This window comes from Nansenia antarctica, assembly GCF_963989245.1.
Source record: "Nansenia antarctica genome assembly, chromosome: 5".
NCBI lineage: Eukaryota > Metazoa > Chordata > Actinopteri > Argentiniformes > Microstomatidae > Nansenia > Nansenia antarctica.
In genome coordinates, this window is record NC_137690.1 from 38,513,324 (window position 1) to 38,534,021 (window position 20,698).

Here is a 20,698-nt window from a genome sequence, read left to right on the forward strand (position 1 = left end):
CTGAAGAGAGCATTGGCAGACCCCCAAGACCTTTGAGGGTAGGGTGGGTGTCTGGACGAACACTTGACAACCAGCTCCCTGGGTGCAGGACGATGTAGCAAAGGACCTGACAGATTAACCAGCTACCACCAAAGCCTTGGACAACAGGTTTGAGGATGTGAGCTCTGGGGTGCCGTGTGCCATGAAGCTGGTCAATTTCCCACATTTGGCCAGTTGCAGTAAACAGTACAGGTTGGAATCTTACAGACAGACCCAACGACCCTGGACAAGACCTCCTGGCCCAAAGTCAACAGGATCCTCAAACACCGGTGCCCTCCTCCTCCTCCAGTGCCCTCCTCCTCCTCCTAGACCTGATCCTGGCCATCCCAGCCCCTCCACAGCAGACTGTGTTGGGGGGGGGGTTCAACGTCTGTCTGTCTGTGTCTGTCTGTGTCTGTGTCTGTGTCTCTCTCTCTCTCTCCCCCTCCCTCTCTCCCTCTCTCTCTCTCTCTCCCCCCCTCCCTCTCTCTCTCTCTCTCCCTCCCTCTCTCCCTCTCTCTCTCTCTCTCTCTCTCCCTCTCTCTCTCTCTCCCTCTCTCTCTCTCTCTCTCCCCTCCTCTCCCAGGCCAGACTGCAGAGGAGCAGGAGAGGAAAGGGGAGCAATTAGGGGTTAAGTGCCTTGCTCAGGGACACTTCGACACGTGGCCCACCGGGGATTCAAACCAATGCGAGCTGCCGACTTTGCGGCGATCATAAGATCATTGGACGCCGGCTCTACGGATTGAGCCAGAGTGAAGTGAAGGAGCGGTGAAGAAGAGGAATCTGGACATGTAGCGCACCCTCATGTATGGTTGTTGCACTATGCACATATCTGATTAGATGCCAAACTGCGTTTCGTTGTCTTTGTACTTGTACTCAACGACAATAAAGTTGAATCTAATCTAATGTAGCATTATACCCTCACCGTATGCCATTATTCTCGTTTTTATCCCAATTAATTATTTATGCATATCTCTTTATTCAAATGATTTCATTTATGTATTATACAACAGGTTTAAGAATCATGTAAGCATGGTCCCTCGTGTCAATGCTTAGTATGGCTGGTAAACGTCTGCATCCACCTCGGCTGGTGGCTGGCACAAAAAGTTAATTTCATGGCCTTGGAAGAACAATACTAGTTGGACTTTCTGAAGCAACCCATTACCTATTACCTAATTACCCATTAAATACTAGTGATTGCTGGCATATGCATATTCGATGGCACACAGCTGTGTTTGAATAGTGTTTGACAGCTGTGGCGTGAATTAGACACAACATCGTAGATAAAAATGCTCAGGTGTTTTGAACAGGTCACATAGCTTTATAGCTAGCTAACTAAGGCTAGCCTAACCCTGTTCCCTAGCCCCATCTGTGGCAGGGACAATATTAATATTTACATTTGTATGCTGTGTCAATAATCCTAGCCATAGATACCTGGCTACCAATTTGTAATTACGACTTTACACACACACACACACACACACACACACACACACACACACACACACACACACACACACACACACCCGAATGGAAGTATGAATATAATCCTACTAGTCACACAGGGCTAGCTTAACACTAACAATAAGCACCCCCACCCCACCTAGACGGAGCCTCTACAAATGCTGAAATAAGCTCCGGGTAGGTGGGACAGCCGTCAGGTGCTACAGGCTGTGATGTCTACGTGGCTGTACTTAGTACAACATGAAACACAGCAGGTAGAGGCCTGGGCCGCTGCTAGCTAGCTAGTGTATCAGCTGGAAGAAAAGACAGACACAATGTAGCTTTACGGTGTATGTTCCACCACTTAAACGCGCCGTTAATCTGTAAAAACGCGTATCAAGTAATTATTTGCGTTACCTTGTTTGTCGGAATAGATCTTAGTCGTTTAAAAATGGACAGAATTTCAGTCTTGTTCGGTTCCGCCGCCATCTTGACACCTTTAATAGCCCACTCACAACTACGGGTAGCAGCGAGGGTCATGTTCTTCTTCTGTTGGATTTAACGGCAGCTTGCATCCTTAATGTTGCACTACTGCCATCTACTGGGTGTAGCCAACTCCTACATTGTCCGATTTGTCAACGTTTCCCTATGAGTCCCGTTCTCTTGAGAAAGCTGAATAGTGTTCCCATGTTAGATTAGTGTTCCAGATGTCCTTCTTTTTCGTTTGGGTTTAACGGCAGTTTACATCCTTGATGTTGCATTACTGCCATCTACTGGAGATAGCTGACTCCTACAGTGTCCGGTTTGTGAGATTTTCCAATGGCGCTTTTCCACTACCGGGCCGCATTTGCATCCGTGCCGTGCCGTGCCGTGCCGTGCCGTGCCGTGCCCAGAAACGCTTCTCCATTATACTGAGCGACCCGGGACTGTAGGTGGAGTTACGTGTCATAAGAGCACTTCACTGTAATAAGTGCCGCTATACAGCTCAACAGGGGAAATGCGATAAGAATTATGTCAAAATGCAGCACTATCATGCACAGATCAGCCTTAAAACATGTAATGTTAAGTGCCTATTACTTGCCGCTTTCAGTTCGTCACATCAACGTGGGAAATGCGAGATGAACTCTACGCAAGTTCCATAAATTCCTCAGTTGAACGGAAAGTCCTAAAGTGTTCCCCCTTTCCACGGGTAATAAGGAATTGGCAAGAATAGATCGATATAAATAGATCAACATTTAAAAACAGATGAAGAGAATGATTACAATATAGACATAAAAGTGTTATTACTGGAACTGTATTCTATTCTGCATTCTGACTGACAGGTCTCAGCGGGTGAAGCTGGGGAAGAGCATTTCCAGCTCCAGGTCCACCAGCACGGGCTCCCCGCAGGGCTGCGTCCTGTCTCCAGCACTGTTCTCCCTATACACCAACAGCTGTGTCTCCCGCCACCCCTCGGTCAAGCTCCTGAAGTTTGCAGACGACACCACCCTGGTGGGCCTCATCTCCAGGGGGGACGAATCTGCCTACAGGGGTGAGATCGAGGGGCTGCAGAGCTGGTGCAGTTTTAACAATCTGGAGCTCAATGCTCTAAAAACAGTGGAGATGGTGGTGGACTTCCGTAGGAAAGCAGCCCTGCCCCCTCCCATCACGCTGGGAGGTACCCCGGTGGCCTCCGTGGAGTCATGCCGCTTTCTAGGCATGACCATCTCCCGGGACCTCAAGTGGGAGCGGAACACCGAGGCCCTCACGAAGAAGGCCCAGAAGAGGATGTTCTTCCTCCGGCAGCTGAGGAAATTCAGGCTGCCGAGGTCCATGATGGTCCAGTTTTACACGGCCATCATAGAGTCCATCCTCACCCACTCCATCATCACCTGGTTCCCTGCTGCAACGACCAAGGACAAGGCCAAGTTGCAGCGGATGATACGCTCAGCAGAGAGGGTGATCGGCTGTCCCTTGCCCTCCCTCAACTCCCTGCATGACACCAGGGCTCTGAGGAGGGCAAGGAAGATCATGGCAGACCCCTTCCACCCCGGCCACGGCCTCCTCACCCTGCTTCCCTCTGGAAGAAGGTTGCGGATGCCTAAGACATTAAAGGCCCGCCACAGGCTCAGTTTCTTCCCCTCAGCCGCCAGGCTGCTAAATGACTCTGGCTTCCCCCTCCCCCCGCCTCCAAGTCTGTCCAGGACTGAACATGCACTGGACCTTGAATAACTCTGCACTGCACTTTATATACAGCACTATTCATGCACTGTCTGTCCTGTGTTGTCCTGTTTTTGCCTGTCTTTGCATTTGTATTTGTACTTGTTTTGTTCATGTATATGTGAAAAAAGCATAAATGCACCTTCTGTAAATGCCAAAGCAAATTCCTACATGTGTCAAGCATAATGGCAATAAACCAGTGGCGTAGCGGACGGGCCCGCAAGCGACGCACCGCGGGGGGGCCCCAGCCACTAGGGGGCCCCCTAACATCGGATCCAAACTTCTTTTTTTTTTACTTTTTTTTAATTTATTTTTTATAAAACAAAGAAAAGAAGTGGCCCTTCATTGTGTCAACCTTAATTTTAATATATAGGCCTATATTTAAAAATATAAACATAGTTAGCCGTATCCAATAGCAACATGACTTTGACGTCACACGAAAATGAGCAAGCGAAAATACCTCAGCGGTGCGCAAAAACAGGAACTTTCCTATAAAAAGGAACAAAATTCAGCGAAACTTCGAAAAATGTCATATTTTCTTTTACCCAATGCAGCTTCTGGCCCTTGCACACCAATGCGTTTTTTACATCCGTTAAAAAAATAAATTAGAACTCATGTTGTGTCAATCACGCTTGCACACCGAATCAGTAATATTCGTCCATCCCCCCCAAACAAATCGGAACAGGTTCGATTTTCTGCGTTTTTCGCGTCCGTCAAAAGCCTTTTGAGAGTTGTTATTGACCACTCTGCCATGGTAGAGGGACACATCGTCAAATTAGAACTGCAGGACAGTTGGATTAATGCTTACGGAAGTACATGTCTCAAGTATTATCTCGGCGGTTAGTCGAGTGAAAGAAAACAACATACAGATGATAATTCACACAATATAATACCACGAAAGCGTACAGCACTAAACAATAACATTTATTTGGGCAGCATCACGAAACAATAACATTCATTTGGGCAGCATCCTACTCAAACTCAGGCAGAAGGGCAGGGTCCGGGCAGGTGCACACAGTCACAGACTGCCAGTGCATCATACAGGTACATCATTCAGCTGGTTATAGCGGTTTCTTTTTCTATTCTACTATTCTATTCTACTTCTGCTGTCTGCGTCTCCCTGGGTATTCCAGATGGCAAACAGTAAAGAAATGCCACAATATACCAGGACTTAAGAAACGAGATGTCCAACAAAGGATTTGACTAACCCTGGCCTATTTTGCGCAACAAGTAGACTCTGATGCAGCGGAGACAGGGTTGCCAGATTGGCTGGTTTTTGGTGGATTTAGCAGTTTTTAGATTGGTTAGGTTGGAAATTCTCAATCCCATCTGGCAACCCTTAGCGGAGAGTCTACAGCTTGTATGTTTACAGATATCGCGCTGCTGTGCACACCACACTTTGTTAAAAGAAATAAAGCTTGTACTTTTCTACTGATAATACATTCTACTGATGTAGTCATTTGGTTTTAGTTATAGGCTATTGCTCTCACTTGTTTGTACCTTTTGCTAAGTCAAGCATTTAGAATGTAGAGTGCATATTGCGAAATTTCGCAACGTCAATAACCCATCGGACTCTAAAAAACGCACGTTTTTTTTTTTTTTTTTTTTAAACCTCCGTTGCGAAAGGGCCCCCGCCGCCACCTTGCGGGGGGGCCCCGGGATTTTGCGCTACGCCACTGCAATAAACGTTATCTGAATCTGAATCTGAATCTGAATCTGAATCTGAATTAGCGGGATAAAGCACTCTCTCTATTTCGGGCTAAACTGTGCAGTGTAGCTGGCGTCTTCCAGCAACCGGACACTTCCATAAATAACAACAAATATGTCATATGTAAATATGTATAATACCACGTTCATTGATAAAATGACGCCAGGGATGGAAAGGGGTGATGGCAGTTTTAGAAGGGGGATGATGAAGCGCTGGAATATGGAACGGCACAGCACAGCACAACGGGGGGAAATGCGATAAGAATTATGTCAAAATGCAGCACCATCATGCACAGATCAGCCTTAAAACATGTAACGTTAGATATATAACGTTATACAGGGAGCGATGTTTTTCTACGGAAAGGCTGTGCTTCTCTCATTGTGTGTGCTTTGTGTGTTGTGTGTGCTTCTCTCATTGGAATGACGCGGGGCGCGGGGCTCAAGCTCTGTCTTGCTGGTAGTCAAATATATTTATTTATACAGCATATGGATGTTACGTGCCTGTTACTTGCCGCTTTCAGTTCGAGTAGATTTGTAGTTTAGATCTCGCAAACAGGGATAAAGGGAGCAAGACACGAATCTGCATTTGGCTGAGTGAACGGCGAGTGAACGGCGAAAATGCCTGGACGGCACAGCTTGGGATTCCATTGAAGTTACAGGGAACGATGTGTGAAAGAGGTTTAAATGTTGAAATAACAGTAATACCATGTGCATTGATAAAATTACATAAGGGATGAAAAGGGGAGATGGCAGTTTTAGAAGGGGGGTGATGAAGCGCGCTGGACTGAGGGACAGCATAGGCACAGCACATCGCCATAATAGCGATTTTTTTGTTATGCTTGTGTAACAGGGTTATAAATTATATTTAAGTTATAGGTTGAAGTTCATCAAAATCGTTTGCTTTTTATCATTTGGTTAAGTGTTTTGAATTGATTTACCCATGGCTGCATCCGGTGTGTAGTGCCCCTAGTGGTGGTTGGACTGGCCGCGTTTAATGTTTTGACGAAGGCCACCGTAGGTCACCCCTTTCGTCTTTGTGAGCTGTTGAGATAGGTTAAGTTTGTGCTCTGTGTCCCGTTTTATATTTCCTTTGATAAAGAGTTGCCACTAATATAAACCGAATGTATTATTTGAGATTAATGTTTACCATTGGTTTTTATGCCATTACTTTTGAGTTATGTTTTGTTTATTTGTATTTTATGGATGGATAAAGTTGTGAGCTAACTAGCTAACAGCTAGCAATGTAGCGTGTTCTGAATGTATTGTTTTGCTGACATGCAGGGGCGAGAGCTGTTTTGTGCTGGAGCCTACCATTAAATAACCACCATTTTGTTTGCACATTCAGATAAATAAACAGCTTGAAAGTGAACCTGTGTGCCTGCCTGGTCTGTCCAGATTGTGAGGGGTTACACTTGTTGTAAATAAAAGATCTATGATGCATTGAAATGACATTAAACTAAGATAGTACGATGGTTAGCATAACTTTTCTAAGGGCTGGCCCTGTAGTGGAAAAGCGCTGGCCCTGTAGTGGAAAAGCGCCACAAGTATATCCAGCTGCATCCTACACGCGCACCACCCGGACGCATGGAGACCATATGGTTCGAGCGCGTCATCATACCGCGCCTGCATATTTGCATATTTGGTTCGGACTACGTCATCGCCTTACTACGGTGGCTGAGGACGATTTCCAGTTCGTATTTCAAGTATTTATGGATATGACAGATAATTCGCTTACTATGCATTTCGATATGAGATAGATGCATTTTTGTATTTCAAGTACTTATGGATATGACCGATCGTATTTATGGATATTTTGATATGAGATAAATCATTTATGAGATAGATAATTTTCGTATTTCAAGTATTTATGGATATGACAGATAATTTTCGTCCTATTCACTTAATGCTTAGTTTTTTTTAAACAAACCAAATAAACACATTTACAGCAATGGATTCTACAGTTAGGCCCATATTTGGTCACAGACAGAATTTGTGTTATTTTAGCTGTTTACCAAAACATCTTAGTTACAGTCATACACAAGTTACAGTCATATAATTAATATGAATGAATGAATGAATGAATCTTTATTTCGAACATGATTTAAAAATAAAAATAACAAATAACTAATAACTAATATGTACAGACTAGTCCTATCAATTGTTCGAAAAGGAGTAGGAAGAAGCCTGTCCTACCCCTGTTTATACTTAACAATTATGCTTACATTATATAATCCAATTAATTAATACATACAGTATATTTCAGTATCATCCGTTCTAATACTTTTTCATTCTTAATATTGACACAAAATAAATAAACATACTTTTTCCATTCTTAATACTGAAACAACACAAAATAAATAAATAACAAACATCAGTATCCACAATGTAATACAGAAGAAAAAGACACAGAAAACCACACCTTAGTTTCCAGAAGATTAACAACCTTCCCTTTCCTCATTTTGGTATTTAACAGAAATAATTTCTTTAAACCTTTTTTTAAATAGAGCAATATTTCTGCTTTCCTTCATATTTTCCTCTAGCCCATTCCATATGGTAACTCCGTAGAATGATATGCACCTGCTCCTGAGATGGGTGCGAGCATAACCCTTAAAGTTGTGGTTACCTCTCAAATTATATCCCTTATCCCTCTCTATAAATAATTTGTTAATGTTACCTGGGAGTGCTTGAGTCTTTGCTTTATACATTAACTGTGCCAATTTAAATTTGAATAAGTCCATGAGCTTTAAGGCATTTGACATTAGGAACAAGTTATTTGTGTGATCACGATATCTGACCTCATGTACAATCCTCATAGCTTTTTTCTGTAGTGTAATCAATGGGTTTAAAGTGCTTTTATATGCATTTCCCCATATCTCCACACAGTAACTCAAATAGGGTAAGACAAGACAACAATATAGACTATACAACATCCTCTGTTCCAGAATATGTTTTGCCCTGCAAAATACTGCAATACTCCTTGATACTTTGGATCTAACGTATCTTATATGAGATTTCCAACAGAATTTACTGTCTAATATAGGAGTGGGCTTAAAGTGCAGACTCTCAGCTTTAGGTTAAGGGTATTCACATCCAAATTGAAGGAAGGGTTTATGAATTATAGCTCTTTTATAAATAATAACCAAAAGTAATTGGACAATTGACTCAAAAGCTAGTGTGGGCTATTTATTCCTTCATTATTTCTTTATCAATTAAGCAGGTAAAAGGTCTGAGTTGATTCCAAGTGTGGCATTTGCATTTGGAAGCTGTTGCTGTATACACACAACATGCAGTCAACAGAGTGAAACAGGCCATCCTTAGGCTGTAAAAACTAAACAAAAATACATCAGAGAGATAGTGGGAACATTAATAGTGGCCAAATTAACTGTTTGGTACATTCTGAGAAAAAAAAGAATGCACTGGTGAGCTCGGCACCACAAAAAGGTCTGGACGTCCATGGAAGACAAGAGTGGTGGATGATCACAGGATCCCTTACATGGTAAAGAAAAACCCCATCACAACATCCAGCCAAGTGAAGAACAGTCTCCAGGAGGTAGGCATATGTGACGTGACGTCATCGATTTGCAAAGGGGGCGCAAACTGGAAAGGCTTCAAATCAGAGTTCAAAGTTTTTCAGAGCCAAAAAAATCTGATTTCACATGTAAAAAAAAAAAAAAGAAGTAATTTTTAGCCTGAATCCTCCCGTGAAATCTTCCCTTGTGGGAGTGGATAAACTGGTTCCAGGTTTTTTCTCATTGGTCGATCGATTTGGCTACGAGAAGCACTCGTGCTTGTTTGTCCATTCCACTCCACTCCACTCGTAAGGTAAGATCTTCTATTTTATGTACATAGCGAATTTGTTAGTTAAGTTAGTTACTAGTTGAAACCAGTGTGTTCGTGTATTTAGACATTTCTTTATTATTACCCACTAGCAACTAACTGAAACCAGTTCAGTCTGCAAGCTGAACCTTTTGTTTATTAGCATGCTAGCAGTATTGATGTAGCTCCGAATTCTGCCTACGTTGTAAGTACGGTTAGTATGTCTACGTTGTAAAAGTTGTGTGTAAGACTCATGTTCAGTGTGTAATACTGTAATACTGTAACATGTCAAGTGTAATAGATTACAGAAATGTTAAAAGTTTAAAAACATGTGTTCCTTTCTTTGTTATGAACGAGCTAGCCGCTAGTTGGCTAACGCCAACCACACTACTCTGAGCACTAGGTAATTATCATTGTCATGTATTAGGCTAGCTATTTTATGAACATGGTATGGTAGTATTTTATGAATATGGAGTGCCAGTAACTGTAGGCAATATTTTAATGTACTATCTTCCTTCTGTTGCAGCTTTGATGCCCCCCACCCCACCAGACACAGCAGCTCAACAACTCACTGGCAATATTTTGTTGAATAACAAGAACAGTTGGGCATAGATACAGCATTTTGAACTGTGTCATGATTTATTATCTATTGATAGTCAATTTACAGACCTTGCATGCTTACCTGTGTATAGTCTGTTGTATATTCTCAGTTGTTGCCCTCAGTTCCAACTATACTTGAAACTTGAAACTGAACTATAAGGCTGGACATTGACTACTGAGCACTACACTATTTCCAGCACAAGACATCAGCAAATTACTCTTAATGCCTCCATAATAATAAGCTGGCTAATTAGCTACAGTAATAACATTGCTAGGTGATAATGTTAGCAATATCTAGCTAAGTACTGTAAACTTCTCTTTGAGAAGTCTATCTGACCCAGTGACTAACACTAATGTTTGCACACTGATTGTACTTTGCACAGCTTGTCGCACTATTGTTCTGCTGTAGTGTGACTACCACATACCTGTCAACATTGGGATTTGAAAATAAGGGATATTTTCCCGAAAATAAGGGATATTTTCCCGAAAATAAGGGATATCCTCCCGCGCCCCCAGGCCGTCCTCCCCCCCCCCCCACCGTCCACAAACCATACCCCTTACATTTAGACAAGGGTACACACAGTCAATCCTAAAATCACCACTAGACAACCATAGGATACCCCTTACATTTAGACAAGGGTACACACAGTCAAGCCTAACATCACCACTAGACAACCATAGGAGACCCCTTACATTTAGACAAGGGTACACACAGTCAGTCCTAACATCACCACTAGACAACCATAGGAGACCCCTTACATTTAGACAAGGGTACACACAGTCAGTCCTAACATCACCAATAGACAACCATAGGATACCTCTTACATTTAGACAAGGGGACACAGTCAATCAACCACCCGCTTCAGTGCAACAAGAATTGGGTTAACTAGTTCCTATGATTAAGTAAGTGACTACAGGTGATCAGAATCAGATACCTGGTTGAAAGTAAAATACTTTGAACATCCATGCATATACCGGTATATCCATGAAAACACAAAAGGACATATCAATTCAGCACATTTATTTATACATTACTTGACACCATGATGTCAATGGGAAAAGAGCGGCGCAATGCTACCAGCGATAACCGAGGCTGTTCGTAAATACGCTCTGAAAATCTGATCATCACTCATGGAATGCCTCTTGTCCAATCAAATTACTTGGTCCCTTTATGACGTTGCACCTAGTGTGCGTTCCGGCGCTCTCAGAGCAAAATTACGAACGCAGCCCAAGAAACGAGAGGAAACAAGTCAACTCCGACATGGATATAACGATTGTGCGCATGCTAACAATTAAGTGTTAAATTATATTATATTATAGGCTAAAAATACGGGAGATTTACGGGAAAATATTTAAACGGGAACACAGCGGGAAAGAAAGGTAAAATACGGGAGAATCCCGGGAAAAACGGGAGGGTTGACAGGTATGGACTACCATCACTTATACGTATCACTTTATTACTTATTATTGTGACTATGTACCTTGTTGAAGAACCAAAGCGAAATATTTTTATTCTTGTGTACTGTAAAATAAATTCTGATTCTGATTGAAGACTTTTTTGTATCATTAAAAGACTAACAATAACAGTTACAACAACCATAAATAATAATAAGCTGGGTAATTAGCTTAGGTAATACCTTGCTAGGTAATAATGTTATAGCCAGGGGTGCACATAACTTTTTGGGGCCAGTGCTCAGAGGAGCACCTAGGGATGCTGCTTGGTGCTCCCCGAGCTCGCGAGTCACGACCCGTCCCACAGGATGGATAAAAAAGGGATACATGGATAACTTATATTAGCAAAACGACATTTATTCATAAATAAAGATGAACGAACAAATGATTGTGTGCAAAACAAAAGAAACAAACGCAAAACCAAATGACTGCTCTTTAAGCATGAAAGTCTGTCAGACTCCTTTAAACACAATGAAATCAACTGACATCTCTTTAAGCACTAACTGAATGTCTGTTCTTTAAACACAATGAAATCAACTGACATCTCTTTAAGCACTGCTCTGTTCTGTAAACACTGAAATCAACTTTTCAACAAAAAGTTACAGCCTAAGCATTTATTTATGCTACAAGCTTAATCATCATCATCACTGCTCTCTTGACTGCTGTAAGTTATCACTGTCCTCAATTTCAACCATGGTAGAGGATGTTGTAGGCTACAAATGCTTTAAATAGCTCATTATTTTGATTGTGCAACAAAGTCTTATTTTTTTTCCTAATAGAATTCCCAACCATATTCCCTGGGTCAGGGGTCTAGGTGTGATAATGAAGCTGTAAAATAAACGTCTGAACGTTTGAAAGCTTCAGAGAAAAGAAACGTGAAGTTCCTTGGTGTTGTTTTTCCTTTTAGCGACGAGTCGTTCGGGACTGAATTGTCACGTGTCGGCGTGATAACCGTGCGATACGCGATACGCGGAATGAATGTACAAGTTACGATACTTTCCGAATGTTTTCGTGAGGGGAGTCGCCGTGGTCGTTGTGATGGCGTTACGGCGCTTGCAGTGATGCAGCAGTCAGCAGTAAGCAGGTGGATTTTGAGGAAGTAAATTCCTCTCCCAGCGCTCCCAGCTGTTGGTGCGCAAGAGCGCGTTCATGCCGCTGATCTTCCGCGCAGCATGCATTTTGGCGACGCATGCGCACTGGCGCACCAGTTATGTGCACCCCTGGTTATAGCTGTATAACTATAGCTGTCTGACCCAGTGACCAATACTGACAGGTATTGACAGCTGATAGCTGTCAATCTAGAGGGGGAGTGGTTGGGGGTGGGGTTGACCAGCTATTGTTACCGCCCATTACCTGCCGGTGTGAAGGTGTGAAAAAGTCCCAAATCTTTGAAGGGCTTTTTCTCAGGATTTAGTTTTCAGGGTTAACAAGTTTCAAATACTCATGTCGTCTTACATTTTTTCCCGATGTCTATGTATGACACATCATTTGAAAGCTTACAATCTGTAGTTTAAGCATATGAAAAAAACAGAAAGTGACTTTGCCCCCTCCATGATCATTCCACCAGATCGCGTCACATATCATTATCCATGTGTACCATAAAAGAAAGACTTCACACAAGCAAATACAGAGGGTTCACCACAAGGTGCAAGCCATTCATAAGCCTCAAGAATAGAAAGGCCAGATTAGACTTTGACAAAAAACATCTAAAAAAGCCAGCCCTGTTCTGGAACAGCATTCTTTGGACCGATGGAACTAAGATCAACCTGTACCAGAATGATGGGCCAGTGGCTTTCTTGGGTTTTTATCCTCTTAGTTTGACCTTGTATGTAATATGTACTTACATGTACCTACTTCTGCAAACATTCTAATAAAGTTTTCAATCAATCAATCAATCAATGGGAAGAAAAAAGTATGGAGAAGGCTTGGAACGGCTCATGATCCGATGCATACCACATCATCTGTGAAAAAACGTGGAGGCAGTGTGATGACATGGACATGCATGGCTTCCAATGGCACTGGGTCACTAGTGTTTATTGATGATGTGAAGACAGAAGCAGACAGATGAATTCTGAAGTGTTTAGGGATATTCTGTCTGCTCAGATTCAGACAAATTCAGCAAAGTTGATTGGATGGTGCTTCACAATACAGATGGACAATGACCCAAAATATAGTGTGTAAGCAACCCAGGACTTTTTTTAAGGCAAAGAAGTGGAATATTCTGCAATGGCCAGAGTCAATCACCTGATCTCAACCCAATCAAGCATGCATTTCACTTGCTGAAGACAAAACTAAAGGCAGAAAGACCCACGAACAAACAACAACTGAAGACTGCTGCAGTAAAGGCCTGACAAAGCATCACAAAGGAGGAAACCCAGCATTTGGTGATGTCCATGTGTTCCAGACTTCAGGCAGTCATTGCCTGCAAAGGATTCTCGACAAAGTATTAAAAATGAACATTTTACTTACAGTACAGGCCAAAAGTTTGGACACACCTTCTCATTCAATGTGTTTCCTTTATTTTCATGACTATTTACATTGTAGATTCTCACTGAAGGCATCAAAACTATGAATGAACACATGTGGAATGATGTACTTAACAAAAAAGTGTGAAATAACTCTAAATATGTCTTATATTTTAGATTCCTCAAAGTAGCCACCCTTTGCTTTTTTGTTGTTAATAAAATATATAATAATAATAATAATATGAAATATATATATATAATAACATATTATTATTAACACATATTATATTAAATATTATTATTATTATATATTTTATTAACAACAACAAAGCAAAGGGTGGCTACTTTGAGGAATCTAAAATATAAGACATATTTTTCAGTTATTTCACACTTTATTGTTAAATACATAATTCCTATGTGTTCATTCATAGTTTTGATGCCTTCAGTGAGAATCTACAATGTACCAAATAGTCATGAAAATAAAGGAAACGCATTGAATGAGAAGGTGTGTCCAAACTTTTGGCCTGTACTGTATGATTGTTAATTTGTCCAATTACTTTTGAGCTCCTGAAAATAGGGGACTGTGTATAAAAATGGTTGCAATTCCTAAATGTTTCATACAATATTTTTGTTCAACCCCTTGAATTAAAGCTGAAAGTATGCACTTCAATTACATCTTGATTGTTTCATTTCAAATCCTTTGTGGTGGCATACAGAGCCCAAATTATGGAAATTGTGTCACTGTCCAAATACTTCCAGACCTAACTGTATATAAATAAAAGAATGGCAATGACCCCAGGTGTGGGACTTTATTAGGTCAAACAGGTTTGAGGGGTCAGGCAAAGGACTTGGTGGAGTCAGGCAAGGGTCAGGCGATCATCGTTGTAATCCATGGAGCAGGGCAGGAACCGTGGTGCAAGGTGCTGGGCTGGAGGTGTCCATGGTGCTGAGTGCCCACTGATGAGCTAAATAAAACATTCTATTTCTGATGAGTCAACAGCACTAGGGCTCCTTCACAAAACCCTTACTGGAATCTTCATACACTCTGTGAATTAGTCTTTACTTTCTGATGAGTCAACAGCACTAACCCCATCCAGTGCGACATGTAGATAGCATATAGAATATGTAAAATGCAAACACCAGCAATGCAAGAAAGTTTGAGGTATACCAAATGGAAATAATAACAAGTGTTACGACCCTTCTGTCTAGAGTAAAATAAGGGCCTAGGGTAGAGTGCAGAATGTACAGGTGTGTTGCAACACAAATGCCCAAAAAAGTGTACAAGGGATCAAATCAATTCAAGTTTTATTTGTATAGCGCATTTCTCACAAGATGCGACTCAATGCGCTTCACGTAATGACAGATGTTCAGTGTCCAGTGTAGTGTAGTGTTCAGTGTTGTGTCCAGTGTAGTGTAGTGTTCAGTGTTGTGTCCAACCCCCAGTGGTCAGACACGGACAGCTCCGTTGGTGGCCAGTCGTCCCTCTGCTCGGGACCACAGCTCGGCGCCTGCAAAAAGTCAGCTCTCAAAAACAAGAAAAAAAGCAATAAAAATAGGGGGATAAGTAATCGGTAGACATCTGAGAATGTATCTATTGTGAACTTTTAAATTACATTAAGTGGTTGAAGACAACGCGGCGTTTTTTAGCCCTGCCGGCTGTACATCATTATCTTTGTTTTGTCACTATTTGCACTTCTGGTTATATGCATAACTGCATTTTGTTGTTGGTACTTGTACTCAGCAATGACAATAAAGTTGAATCTAATCTCATATCTGATACCACTAAACCACATAGGATTACCCAGTTAGCCAAGCCTGATTTATGAACAAAACTACATGCGAAACAGCCAAATGCGTAACACATGCAACAACCTAAATAATAAATACATATATGAAAACTATAACATGTTCATTAATAATATTTCGAAATTCTCACCTGAGCTGCATTTGCCATTGTATTTGTAATTCTTCTTCTTCTTCCTCTTCGTCTTCTGCTTCGTAATCAATCTTTAAAATCTCGCCGTCCTTTTAAGATCCTTCAAAATCTCGCGGTTTCTCGCGGTTACTTCTGTGATGACGCGCTCCAACCAAATATGGTCCATCAAGCTTCCGGGTGATAGGCGTGATGTCCGCAGCTGGACCCTTCTCCAAACGAAGGATGCAGCTGGACCCTTCTCAGATTTTCCCTGTCAGTCCTGAAAGGTGATTAGACACTTCCTGCCTGTTAGTCCTGATCTTTTCATTCCCTCCATCATGTCCTTTCTTTCTGAGTTTCACTGCAGTTAACAAGTGCATGTTCTCCTGTTTCTTTTACCTGACAATAGTCACGTAGTCCAGTTGGATGATTTCCTATTCTCAGGGCTGCCAAGTTTCACCAAAAGTTTGGAGTGAGATTTTTTGGCGGTGGAGTGACCCAAATCTGTGCGCGTTTTGGCAGTGGCGGCCCCTCTCTCCCACCCAATTATTTGTGCTAGTTTCCTGCAATTTTACATGTTGTTCATAATAAACCAGCACAAGAAATGAAAATAATTAACATTTTATAAAACAAGAAAACAATTCAGACAATATATCATATTTATGAAATCTTAATAAACAAATACTGTAGCCTACAGACTCTAAAAGAAAAATGGGCCCCATCAACAGGACTCAGCCCCATGGTCAGCAGCAGAAAGACCCTTGGTCATCATCTTATATACAGTGCATTGCTCATTGATGGCTATCATGTTATACAGTACATACCAGGGTTTTTCCTGGGTCAGAATGAGGGCTTGGTGGTTGATCTTGTGCGCGCGCAGTGCTCCCACATTTTTTTTGAGGGACCCCCAATTGTTGTATTTGTATTGTAAATTGTAATTATTATGAATTATTATTATTATTATTAATGTACCTAGTTATGTTACAGTAGAGAAACAAAAAACAGTTACCAAAACGGAGTATTTACTAGCTAAGATTGGCAAAAGATTGGCGTGGTGCAACCGAAATCAGTAAACAACTAGTTTGAAACTAGCTAGTAACAACTAGGGGTTTAGTAACTACTAAATGCCTGCATTTAGTAATGACTTACGCCAAATTGGTGCAACCCAGTCCAGTAGGCTACCAGATAAGATGTTGTAATGTATGCAAATGTATGCACCACGGTTGCCAGACGGTTGCCCAACCGGTCTAAAAGCTGCCGAATCCACCCGTCCAGTGACCAAAATATAGCCCAATCTGGCAACACTGCTTGCTACGTTCTTGCAGCTCTCGGCGCTCGCCTGCCGCTTCGATTGCACTCAAGTTAACGGGCGTGCAGAAAGATGCCACGAAACTCATGTCTGGTAGCTTTCTTTCAAGGAATTGAAAAAATAAAAGTCCCGTAAAACAATTGTTATTTCTCGCCGTGAGAAATAGAGGTGCGGCGTGAGAGCGTGAGAACTGGTTGAAATGCGTGAGTCTCACGGCGATTGCGTGAGACTTGGCAGCTCTGCTATTCTGTTCAAGTTACTCTGTCCTATAATACTAATGGCCAATCCCAATTCACCCCTACGGCTTCGTTTTCACCCCTATGGCTTCGTTTTGCGCGTTCGCGTTTAGGGGTAGGGGTGTCCCAATTCATATTTCATCGAGCCATGGCTTCATTTCGAGGTGAACAAAAGGCGATTCTCTCTCTTTCCCACGGCTGACCATCTATGACAGTAAAGCTGTATGTGTATGTAACCTTTGTTTAGATAAATAGTCTTGTCATCACCACCTCCTCTTTTCTGTTTCCTCCCCTGTTTCCCCCACTTCCCACTCTATTTTGCATGTAGTTGTCTTCCTCTTGTCTCCTGACCAGGGGTGTCGTAAAGGGGGGGAGAGAGGGATGCAAATGATTGACTATTGTCATTCTATTGTCACTTTTTATTGCTTATTATTGAATTGTTGTTGCTGCTGTTGAGCATGGAGCAAGATCCCAAAACATTTTATTATGTCTATTAAAACTGTATGATATAAGTGACAAATACAATTTGATTTGACTTGATTTGATTTGAGGGAGAGAGGGAGAGAGAGGGAGAGAGAGAGAGTGAAAGAGAGAGAGAGAGAGAGAGAGAGAGAGAGAGAGAGAGAGAGAGGGAGAGAGAGAGAGAGAGGGAGAAAGGGCATAAGTCCGACATAAGACATCCACTGGATGACCCTCCGCCACCTCCTGCCGAGACGGCACCGAGACCACAGAGCGCCTTGCTAAGGGCGGCTACACACTAGACGACTTTTCAAGTTGTAACATCGCTGAGCCTCTCACACTAAACGACCGTCGTGCTGGTGTCCGTGTCGCAGCGGCGCGCAGACGTCGCAGCACAGCGCAGACTACAGGATGTGGCAACGACGGGGGCTCACAGACTACAAGATTCTTCACTTGCTTGATCAATTTAATATAACTAGTAACTAACAACCCAATACGTGATACTACTACTACTACTACTACTACTACTACTACTACTACTACTACTACTACTACTACTACTATTACTACTACTACTACTACTACTACTACTACTACTCAGTGGCGTAGCGGACGGGCCCGCAAGCGACGCACCGCGGGGGGGCCCCAGCCACTAGGGGGCCCCCTAACATATTTTTTATTTTTATTTTTATTTTTTAAATAATTTAAAAAAATATGAAACAAAGAAAATAAGTGGCCCTTCATTGTGTCAAGCTTAATTTTAATATATAGGCCTATATTTAAAAAGATATACATAGTTAGCCGTATCCAATAGCAACATGACTTTGACGTCACACGTAGGCAGCGAGACACAAGGAAAATGAGCAAGCGAAAATACAATACAAAGTATAATAAGCATTCTTTAGGTGGTGGTAGATTCTCTATTCGGACATTCGGAGTGAAAGAAAAACAACATACAGATGATAATTCACACAATATAATACCACGAAAGCGTACAGCACTAAACAATAACATTTATTTGGGCAGCATCATACTCAAACTCAGGCAGAAGGGCAGGGTCCGGCCAGGTTCACAGTCACAGGCTGTCAGTGCATCATAATTCAGCATGGTTAGGCTATATATAGCTGCTTCTTTTTCTATTCTACTATTCTATTCTACTTCTACTGTCTGCGTCTCCCTGGGTATTCCTAGACCAGATGGCAAAAAGTAAAGAAATGCCACAATATACCAGGACTTAAGAAACGAGATGTCCAACAAAGGATTTGACTAACCCTGGCCAATTTTACGCAACAAGTAGACTCTGATGCAGCGGAGACAGGGTTGCCAGATGGGCTGGTTTTTGGTGGATTTAGCAGTTTTTAGATTGGTTAGGTTGGAAATTCTCAATCCCATCTGGCAACCCTTAGCGGAGAGTCTACAGCTTATATGTTTACAGATCAATCAAGGACCCCAATTGAAATAAGCCAGTGGCTTTCTTGGGTTTTTTATCCTTTTAGTTGACCTTGTATGTAATATGTACTTTCATGTACCTACTTCTGCAAATCTTCTAATAAAGTTTTCAATCAATCAATCAAAGATATCGCGCTGCTGTGCACACCACACTTTGTTAAAAGAAATAAAGCTTGTACTTTTCTACTTATAATACATTCTACTGATGTAGTCTACCATTTGGTTTTAGTTATTGCTCTCACTTGTTTGTACCTTTTGCTAAGTCAAGCATTTATAATGTAGAGTGCATATTGCGAAATTTCGCAACGTCAATAACGCATCGGCCTCTAAAAAACGCACTTTTTATTTTTTTTACCTCCGTTGCGAAAGGGCCCCCGCCGCCACCTTGCGGGGGGGCCTCGGGATTTTGCGGTACGCCACTGCTACTACTACTACTACTACTACTACTACTACTACTACTACTACTACTACTACTACTACTACTACTACTACTACTACTACTACTACTACTACTACTACTACTACAAGTGTCTATGACTACTGTTCATGTTAAATCCGTGTGGAGCTAATGCTATCGCGTCTCCACAGGCTAAAGTACAACTTACACTAATATCCTCAACTTATGTCCTAATCACACTACTGTCATACAAGTCGTACCTTCTCCTTGACATGGACATAAACACCTGCTACCTTCTTTGAAAGAAATCGCGATTTATTCAGTGAAAACTAGTACACCATTCAACATAGCATAACAATAGCATAGCATTCGCAGACACAGTCAGTCAATGCACCTAGCACAACAATAGCATAGCATTCGCGGACACAGTCAGTCAATGCACCTAGCACAACAACTAGCTAAGCCGTAGCTAAAGGCTACTATCATGTACTATACTACTAAACCAACGCATAATTTCTACTAACACAGTAATATGACTACATGATCACACTAGTCTAGTCGTGTTTAAGCCCAGGAGGAGGATGATAAAGATGAGGGTGATCTTCTCTTCCTGGGTTGTCTAGTCCATTATACTTGCTTGGTCCTGCCACAGTTCAATGAGCCTTCCTTCCATCTGTTCACTCCACCAAGCGCTGGCAACTTTTTTCTTCGGAGCCATTTCTACTTTCACGCCTCCTCCGCGCTGCATTTCCTCGACCTCTCATTACCTGTGCTGTCCACTTCCGCGCTGCATTTCCTCGACCTCTCATTGGCTGTGCTGTCCACACGGGTCGTTGCCCATCTCAGACTAGCAGAATGTAGATTCCGTCAGCCGATAAAATGAAACATGTTTGAAAAGATCTGGAGCCCTGCGACGGCCCCTCCGACGGGATCGGCGGTCCTCCGATTGCGTCTCTGAGCCTGTCACACTAAACAAGCGTTGGAGACGGCGCTCCCCGGGTTTGCAACGACTGGAGGATTTTGTCGCCTACCGCAAAAACTGGTCGGCGACAGCTAAATCGGGGTTAAAATCGTCTAGTGTGCCTTTAAGGCGACCGGACCACGTCTTGAGAGAATGTTTTGAGATTCAAAAAATCTTTACAAAATATAGACACAACCAAACATTCTGACTCAAACATTCTGCTGAAGTTGCTGTATTTGATTGTGATATCATCATATTAAAATGTAATTGTA

General features: G+C 42.1%; 1 protein-coding gene across 1 annotated transcript in view; it reads right to left on the bottom strand.

Annotated features, from left to right (window-relative positions):
- arfgap2 (ADP-ribosylation factor GTPase activating protein 2) overlaps positions 1 to 1,964 on the bottom strand; it is a gene marked incomplete at its 3' end in the record, with an annotated part of 54,812 nt that extends 52,848 nt beyond the window's left edge. Inside the window, exon 1 of the mRNA XM_080531611.1 lies at positions 1,879 to 1,964. Coding sequence (XP_080387737.1) covers positions 1,879 to 1,950 — 72 coding nt within the window. The 5' untranslated portion in view covers positions 1,951 to 1,964. The remainder of the gene's footprint in view (positions 1 to 1,878) is intronic.
- Positions 1,965 to 20,698: the final 18,734 nt, after the last annotated feature.